The sequence below is a fragment of the Anser anser genome (genome assembly GCF_964211835.1).
Source record: "Anser anser genome assembly, chromosome: 1".
NCBI classification, from domain to species: Eukaryota; Metazoa; Chordata; class Aves; order Anseriformes; family Anatidae; genus Anser; species Anser anser.
Genome location: NC_139720.1, coordinates 87,169,563 through 87,178,705, shown reverse-complemented (window position 1 = coordinate 87,178,705; position 9,143 = coordinate 87,169,563). Strand labels below are relative to the sequence as shown.

Below are 9,143 nucleotides of genomic sequence, written 5' to 3'. Positions count from 1 at the left end.
GAGGAAACCCTTATGTTTGTGTTTGATGAACACTCCGAACCAACTCTTCCCACAATATGGACAGTGACTTTGAGTACAAGAAATGAGGAACTAACTTTAGCAGGAAACAGAGCAAAAAATGGCTGCCAATTTTGAGTTGAATGTAGATGAAAAGTCTGTGCTTCCCCTTGCTGAAGGGCTACGTAAGGACATCTAGCACTCCTTCCTTCTTTACATGGAGAAAAAAAAACACATAGGACTGCTACATCTTGGCTCTGACTGCTCTCCCAAGGAGGAACATCCCTGCCTCAATGGTCACAGACACAAGAAAATTAGTATTCCTTAGATATCACATCAAATAGCCACTGAAAGAAAGAGGCATAGAGAAAAACTGAGCAATGACACAGTTAAACATCATGAGAACCGCAGTACAGAAAATAAAATGTGTGGGTTACAGGGTGGGGATGTTAAAAAAAAAAAAAAAGAACAAAGACAAAACATTCCCGTTTAACTACAATGGCAAGATGTGACTCAGAAGGGTCTATTTTGTCTTTTGAGGGGGCAGAGGATAATCACACTAGTGCTACCAGTGTACACGGAGTTTAAAACCAGAAGAGGCAGCGACTGCTCCATAGCTCGCTTCTTCAGATCCCTCACTTACACAGAAAAGGGAAATCAAAGCTCGGTGATGAAAACCCTGAAACATATGCACATCTTCAATGGAAAAATGAACTACACTGTGTTTAAAAGAAATAAAATGATCATTTCAGAAGCCAGAAAGCACAACACCTTCTTGGAAGCAAGCTGTGCCAAAAAGTTGTTTTGGGTGGGTGGAATACACTCTGTGAAATCAACTGTTCCTATTTCATTCAGCAGTAATTAGCTGTAACAGAGGAAAGCATTCACGCAGACCGGTAGGTGGGAAGGAGACACAACCCCCCTGCCTGGATATAATTCTCTTTAATAGGAGAAAAACCCCAACAAAGAAAGGCACGCGGACTCCGACTTCCTTCTACTTTGAGGGAAATGGCGCTAGGCCACCTGGCCCTTCTAAGTGAGGGCCACTGATGAACTATCTTCAGCCCTACTCACAGGTAACGTCTTAACAGTTACGTCTGGTACTAAATAATAAACAGAGCTGGCACTCTGCTGGTTCTTGTTACCGCCTGGGCACAGGAAGTCTGACACTGCCACCAGACTTACTTGCTTCCTGGTGGGATCTTAGAAAGAGCTCTTCTCATGGGACACCACTCCAGTACGTTTCTCTAATGTAAACGTTGTACTAAGCATACAGGGATTATGGACACAGTCACCACTGCCAGGTGGCTTTATTGAATGTCACGAAGCCCAAATGTCATTTCCCCCAAATGCAATCCCCAAATTTCCAACCTTAAAAATGAAATTAGAGAACTTATTGCTGTTAAATCTGTCCAAGGTGTCAATTCTTCCACCATGACCACCAGAAATAAAAAAGGGGCCTTTCTGTGGCTCCTCTCAGCCACACTTTAACTGAGCAACCCAAACCGTGTCTTTTTCAGGGTATTTCCTTCTCTCTCCCAGCTCCTCCACCCTTCCTCAGCACTGATTGTGAAATACCCTCAGTAGTCAAGGAGACGAGCGTGTTTTTCTGCAAAAAGCCTGAAGAAACCACCATCAGCAAAAGAGAATCGGTCCCTGCCAGGCAAAGTCAAGGTGTGGGAAGGCGATGGTGAGAGCAGGAGGAACGCTCGCTCTGGTGCTGCTCGTGCTGTGCTGACAGCAAGGTCTTCAGGTGCTGTCTGTAGCACAGCTCGCACCAGAAAATGATCAGATTTTGGAATCGGGGTACCTTTAGCATCCGCACTATTAACAGGCTCCTTTACCTTCAGTATTTCTACATCGCCAATGGCTTGGACACTGTCAGCAGTGAAACAGGTTCTAGAAGAGGCCCTGGGGCTGCCCTCATCCACAGCCAAACCTAGCTGACACTTGCTAGTCTGGAGAGTCTACACGTCCACTTTCTGAAGTGGAAGAGGTTTGGCCTTCCCGAGCTCTTGTGCAGTGATGTGCATCCACGAAAAATGTTTTGGGCAAACTGCTTTTTCCAAGGTGCAATGGATACACCCGCATTCACAGAAGACTTCCATGACCCCTTGATTGAAGACTTTTATAAGCAAAATCAAAATACTTTGTAGTTGCTTATCACAGGGACTTTGGGGAAGACTCAGCAGCTCCTAGATTCTTTTGCTGTCTCCATCTGCGGTCCTTCCAGGGTGTTGCTTTCCACTTGGCCCAAGACTTCAGTCACACTAAGCCTGGACTGCCTAAAGAGGATACAGAGAACGCAAGCATATTCCTGACAAAGGCACCACTGCAGAATCCCAACTCTTAAAAAGTTTCTTCTAGAACTGGCACTAATTTATGAGTTTTACATGCAATCAGTGTCACAGCTCCTTCTCCCCAAGAAGCTGTCCTTCTTTTTTCCTCTCTTCCCATTAGGGATGGAGAAAAGGTAGCCATGAAAGAAAAGCGATAGTTCTACCCTCTGTCAATTTTGGTAAAGAAACGCTAATGTGCATTAAAACACATCCACCTGTCCTGCTTGTCTCCTCAGACACCTAAAAGCGAAAAACGGATGCAGAGTTACTGGGGTGGGGAGCATAAATTCTGAACAAAACTTGCTACAAAGTAAACAACAACATCTAACACCGGAAAGGTTAAATCAGCAGTTCACAGACTGACGTGAAACGAACCAAAAATTAAAGAGCAGAAATGAGGTTTACAAAACCCAGCATGTCATGGTTTCTCTCAATGCTTGAACCACACAGACCTAGACACACTTCTAACCAAAGACTTAACAGGCAGCACTGTCCCTTACCACTCTGCTAACTTCTGCTCATACTGCTCCCTGCGCTCACGATTTCTCTTCTCCTGCAAGGTCTCACCAGCAAGTTTTTGGATGAACACTATAAGGCCCCCTGCAGGGATCCTGGAGAAAGAAGGAGAGAAGTCAAATGTCACCCAGGGGACACACGTTAGTAATAACTTACCGGCAACAGTAAAAGGAGCATGCGGGGGCCAGCCACCAAATCAGTGGAGCGTAACTTTCCCCAGTACTCAAATCACACCACAGACTAAGGTACTCTATTCTAATGTCAGTCACCAAATGCAGCCTGTCTTCAGCTGTGACTCACTGTAGCCCCTCTGATAATATATTTGGAATTTACTCACTAGCAGGCAAACCTAAGGCAAGGGGGTGAAAGGTCTTAACATGCCCAAACAACAGCTACACATAACCTAATCCATAATTTAGGCAGTCATACCCCTGCTTAGCTTCTGTCTGCCTCTGGAGGCACTTGTGTTTTCACTGAGTGAAATGAGAATGAAAACTTGTGTTTCCCATTTTTACGCAGATTCCTAACCTACTGGCTGGCAGCTCCCAGGGTGCCCCGCTGTTCAGAAGTTGCCATCAGGTCATCCAACACCCCTCAGGTGTTCAGCTCTGGGTTCGGAGCTGCTAGAGGAGCAGTTGCTGATGATGCTGAGAAGGAAGCCCAGAAGCATCTCTTACACTCCTGCCTTCAACTCCAGACAACTCAGATCCTTAAAAGAGATGTCAAACTCTTCTGTGCACAACCAATTGGCTCGTTAGGGACCACGCCACGGAAGGGACACAGAAGACACTTCTATAAACCATCCTCATAGTTTCCCATTTAGTAGTAGTTAGCGCAAGCAGCAGAAAGATGCACTGAGTTCTTATTACTGAGTTCTCATTACCGAGAAAAAACAAAACATAAATCCAGAAAAAAAAAGCAGTTAAACATCTGGAAGAAAAATCATCATCTTGAGGTCCCAAGAAAAATACAGAAAGCCCCTTGGGGCAAGAGAGGAAGGAAAGCTTCTGCAGACCCACCTATGATTCAAGGCTTGGTGTGGGAGGCCACCACCTAACACCTACCGTACCAGTCACATACCGTGACTCAGCCCCTCACTGGCAGTCACAGCTTACCCAAAGGCCGTTCCAAAGATGAAGCCACCGGCCAGTCCTTGCAGGCCCAAGTGCATTCTGAAGAGGGCTCCTGTGAAGGCTAAAAAACACAAAACCACTGAAACCATAAACAGCCCCCTCACCAGCCATGGCAGACCTGCTGAGGGAGATGCTCTGCCTCATTTCTGCTCTCCATGAGCTGACATCCACTTTTAACAGAGCAGAAACCAAGCGCTGTGGCCAATGGGAGGGCCCCTCACCATACAATCACAGCAGCCTGAGAGGCAGGCACTTTAACAGCCAGAGCTGAGCTGCTGTTGCAGTACTTCCCCAGGTCTTTATCTGCATGCTCTCTGCACTAAAACACTGCACGAAGCTCCTTCTTCTTCAGAAAGACTCCCCAAGAAATGCTAAAATGTCAAAGTTAACTGTGAGATTAGAACTGAGTTCTCTCCTGGCTGGAGCATGATTTCCCCACCTCTTTTTTCCCCTTCTATTCAACAGCAGCTAATAATAGCAGCTGCCACGTAAGGCAAAAAAGAACAGTAAAGCACGCACCCAACTGCAAGGGCAATAAAGCCTCTAAAACTCAACAAGCAGGTCACTTACCAGGAGCCCTGTTGCCAAAAGCAGACATGCAAAATTTGGCATGAAAATGGTAGTTTACAAGCAGCACACCAAACTGTTATGAAGAGAGGAAATAAGAAATGCTTTCCCTGCTGAAGAGGTGGTTGCGAGAGCAGGTTATGCGCTGTATGTTGCATTTAGGCCATGCAAGCATTTTTCACACAGAAACTACAACAAGTATTTAAGATGAACTAATAACCACAGAACTCCCGAATGTCAGAAATGCACTGATATCTCTCTGTTACACTGGCAGACAGCAGCTGAGCAAAGTCACAAAGGCACTCAGCGGAACAGGAAGCAAACCCCAGAAGCTAGAGACCTGCTGAAACCCAAGAGAGATGGATTCCTGCTTAGGATATTTTGTTTACGACTTCTGCTCCAAAACAGAGAAGCACACAAAGATATAGCAGTCTCACCTCCTGCTGTAGCATAATTACCAACGGTGGTTTTATTGCGGTACGCAGACAGACTGGCGCTCACAGAGCTGGAAGGATAAGGCACAGAAGTCAGCAGCTACACGTGAACAGGGCAGGTAGCAAACCACAGCTTGAAATGAAGCTGGATTTCATTAAGCCCACCCTCAGGATGCTTCTAACTGCCTTGTTCCCAATCTGTCCAGAGCGCGCACACACTAAACACAAATGCCTTGACTTCTGTAACTTCACTGCATGCAGCTGTACAGCCAGAGGCAGGGGAGTACCACCTCCAGACCTGGATTTTGGATATTCCTTTTTTCTTTTTGTAAATAAATTATATATATATATTTAAATCCATCATATATTCAAGTCTAAAAGGAACTGAGCAATGCAAAGGTCCTATCAGTCAGTCAGTTATACAGGTAACACCAGAGCTGAATCATACTCGTGGCATCAGCAGGGTCACCCTCTCTTTAAGCATGAGGTTTCCAGCCAGGATAGACACACCATCTTCTCCAAAAACATTAACTAAGCCCCAAACCACTCTCTGTTCTCAGTTCAGCAGTCGCATCCTTCCCAGTGTATCAGCAAGCCTCTGCATGACATCAACAAGTCAAGAGCAATCTTCCTCTCTTTACCAATTCTGTCATGGCAGCCTAGCCTTTGTATAAGTAAAGCTTAAAAACTGTTTTTAAAACATGAAACTTGAAATTCGCACAACTTCAGGACAAAATCTTCAACTTGGACTTTATGGAAACAATTAACACTGAGTGGCAATTATCTCCCTTCAAAGCTTTCTACAAAGGGGTAGTGAAAAAGGACGATGGCTCTGATTGCAGGGGAGACATCTGGTGGACAACAGTGAGGTTGCACGTCTAGTCCAGAAAAATCTAAAGTAATCAAAAGTCCTGAGAGAAAGCAAACAGCATGCTAATGAAACCTAAGATGAGATATCACAGCAAAAGGAGACAAAACACAATAGAAACCAAGGAAGAAATACAGAAAGGTACAAAACTAGGAAGAAAGACAAAAATATAAAGCCAGCTTACTGGGAAATAATGCTAGTCAATATTGCTGGTATTTGAAAACCTAAAGGGGATCGTGAACACAACATACCTAGAGATACAGTTAGTACAGGTCTAGAACTACATGAATATTTACCATTTCCCAAGGACAGAGAAGGAGATATTGCTTGTTTTAAAGGGCTTTATTTGGAAGAGCATGCCTAGTTTGACACTGTATTGTCAGAAATACACTGACACGTCTTGGGGAGAAAAATCAGAGAAGTGGAACACTACCTGTGCATTATTTGTGTAGGAAAATTTGAAGGACTAAAGCGGTACACACATATGGTACGTCTGATGATCAATGACTGCGTAACAACAAGACAATCATCTGCAAGTACTTAAGGACAAGTACAAAGAATTGTGAGTAATGCTACTGTATACAAACTAGGAGTAATCAGATATAACAAAAAGGAGAAAAATTAGCGTGGGATAGAAAGCTGTTCCAGAACAGCCAACACACTGTAATACTCTCCCAGAGAAAAATGCGAAAATACATCAAACTGAAGAGATAAAGCACAAGCAGAAATAAGCCAGTAAGTACTAGGAAGAGCACTGTTCAAGTCAATAATGGTATGGATTAGATGTAACAAAAAGGGCTTTCCCAGTGTTTTGTTTTTGTGTTGGTTCATCAGAACACTGGGATAATTAAAAAACGCTTAAATCCTCCTCATGCTTCCACCTTATCAATCAGACTCAGTCAGACTCACTGTTAACACAGCATTTTGAACCTCACGATGTCATGAGGAGTCTCCGAACAAACCGCACACATTGAAGGCTCCTTGCCGCTAATGTTCAAACTAAAGCCATTTTTTCCTCCCACTACTACTACTAAGAAAACACTTACTTGAATATTGCCACAAAAGCTGCTACTCTCCAGCTCCAGCGCCAGCCATAGCGAATGAAACTCCTGAGACCCGCACGATGCGCAGATTGCTAGAGTGAGAGAGGAGAAAGGTTACTGGTCACAGACCTGCTCCTTTTCACCAGCACTAATCTTACTGATCCTGGTGCTGCAACACATCTGGAGGGGGACAGCAACAGCTTTCTGAGGATGATACAGGAGAGGAACAGAGAAGAGGGGACAAACTAGAAACTAGTTTTTAATTATTATGAGTTGATATATTTTAAATACGTAAATAATAACCCTCTGTGTTAAAATGTTAGTGGACCATCAAGCTCTACAGTTTAGCATGGGCACTTGTAAGTTTGACAATAAGATGCTTTTTAAAAGCTGCAATAAAAAGAAGTTTCATAAAAATTAAAAATATTGCAGTTGATATCAAGAAACAGAATAAATTCTCGTTTCCCGTGACTGTGGTGTAAGTGCTTAGCACTGGTGCAGATACATAGGAGAGTCTGCAAGACTGAACAAAGCCTGATATCAATGCCGTGCAGAAAGCTAAGTCAGGGATCCCATCCAAATAGGGATGGATGTAAAATTAGGCAGATTTTTAAAGATTTTTTTTTTTCCAAATAACTCAGGTAACCAGCACCTGGCCTGCTCACGAGGAAGGGCAGGCAGTGAGCACCCTGAGAGCGTCTGGGCACTGGAGATGGCTTTCCATCTCTAAATGACTGTATTTCGTGGCTAGCTCTGTGGGCCAGCGCCTGCAAGAGGCAAGCCAAGTGGCCCAACACCGTCTGGCTTTGGCTTTGGCCAACATGCCCAACCTTTCCTTGAGGAAGCAGGGGACTGTGCCATGCCGTGAGGGCAGGGCGATGCCCAGTGCATCCCTCGGGGCAAGCCGTGCCGTTCCCCCGGTTAAATCTCCTGGGGCTGGGGTCACGAGGTGCCGTACCACCGCATCGGCTTGGTTCTGGAAGAGCTCGCCCTGGCTGCGCTCGATGAAGGCCCTCCGTGCCTGGTGGAAGGCAGGCACGCCGCCGTACACCCAGCCGACCACGCCGCCAGTGAAGGCCGACTTGATGATGTTCACCACCTCCTCCGGGTACTGCTGCTGATCGCTGCGAGGACACGAATCACAGAAGCATTAGGGTTGGGAAAGCCCTCCAAGGTCACCTGGTCCAACCATCCCCTGCCACCAATGTCACCCACTAAGCCATGTCCCTAAGCGCCAGGTCCAACCTCTCCTTGAACACCCCCAGGGACGGTCACGCCACCTCCCGCCGGGCAACCCGGGGCTGAGCGGCAGCACCGGGACAATCCTCGCCCCCCCGCCCCGCCGCCATCCCGGAGAGGTTCCCCCCGCCCCGGGGCCGCCCCCGTCCCCCCGCCCCGTCCCTCACTCGCCACTCCACAGCTCCCGGAGCCGCTCCCAGCCCGTCTGCGGCGGCGGCAGCGGGCGCCCGAACCCGTCCGCCATGGCCGCGGCGCCTCCCGGGGCGGCGGCAGCGCCCCCTGCCCGCCCGGCGGGGCACGGCGGGGCCCGGCGCTGTCCCCGCGGCGGTCCCCGGGCTGCCGCCCGCCCCCGCGGCGGCGGAAAGGGAACGGGGACGGGCCCAAAGGCGGCTGTTTTTGTGTGAGGGGGCCGCCGGCCTGTCCGCGGGGCCTGAGCCGCCGCTGCGTGTTCAGGTGGGCTGCCGGTGGCTGCCTTTGGGGCATGGTCCCTGTCGTCCGCAGCATTTTTCAAACTCTAATGACCCCAGAAGTTAGCCAGCTGGCACGCTGAGACCTCTGCCGTTCAAATCCAGCCCATGGCTTTTTGAACCTCTTGCCAGCTTTTGTTTATGCCCGTTTGTTTCTTACAGCTTTAACTGGTTGTGAGGTTACAAATTCTTGTATTTGTGCAATGGCTAACTGGGGAGTGTTGCTCTCCAGCACTACTGCAATACAAGTACTATACTCACAGAACAGCTTCCACATCCCACCCCATCCTTTACCTAAATCCTAGTCCTGATGGAGGTCCCATCACCTCTAGAAGGGACATGCCTGCCACTTCAGGCCTTATCCTGTTTACAAAGACTGGAGACAGAGGGATCAATTAGTCACGGCTGTTCTAGTAAAGCAAAAAAAAAAAAGCACACTGAGAAGTGACCAGTCCGTGCAAGCTGTCGACCAGAAAAAGTTTTCAATCAACATCACCCAAGACTTGCAGTGGTGACTTGGACAGAAGTTAAGATTCCACT

At 47.1% G+C, this 9,143-nt stretch overlaps 1 protein-coding gene across 2 annotated transcripts; it reads right to left on the bottom strand.

The window, feature by feature from the left end:
* Positions 1 to 1,276: 1,276 nt before the first annotated feature.
* Positions 1,277 to 8,458, bottom strand: TIMMDC1 (translocase of inner mitochondrial membrane domain containing 1). Of its 2 annotated transcripts, none has more exons than XM_083806350.1 (7): positions 8,304 to 8,457; positions 7,856 to 8,021; positions 6,901 to 6,989; positions 4,990 to 5,057; positions 3,968 to 4,046; positions 2,837 to 2,947; positions 1,277 to 2,282 (listed from the first exon to the last, which is right to left on the bottom strand). In XM_083806350.1, the coding sequence occupies exons 1-7, from the start codon at positions 8,378 to 8,380 to the stop codon at positions 2,183 to 2,185; spliced, it is 690 nt and encodes a 229-aa protein (XP_083662476.1). In that variant the 5' UTR covers positions 8,381 to 8,457; the 3' UTR covers positions 1,277 to 2,182. The 2 variants fall into 2 exon arrangements, with proteins under 2 accessions (XP_083662476.1, XP_083662477.1); XM_083806351.1 differs by lacking the exon at positions 1,277 to 2,282 and adding an exon at positions 2,303 to 2,576 and having other exon boundaries at positions 8,304 to 8,458.
* Positions 8,459 to 9,143: the final 685 nt, after the last annotated feature.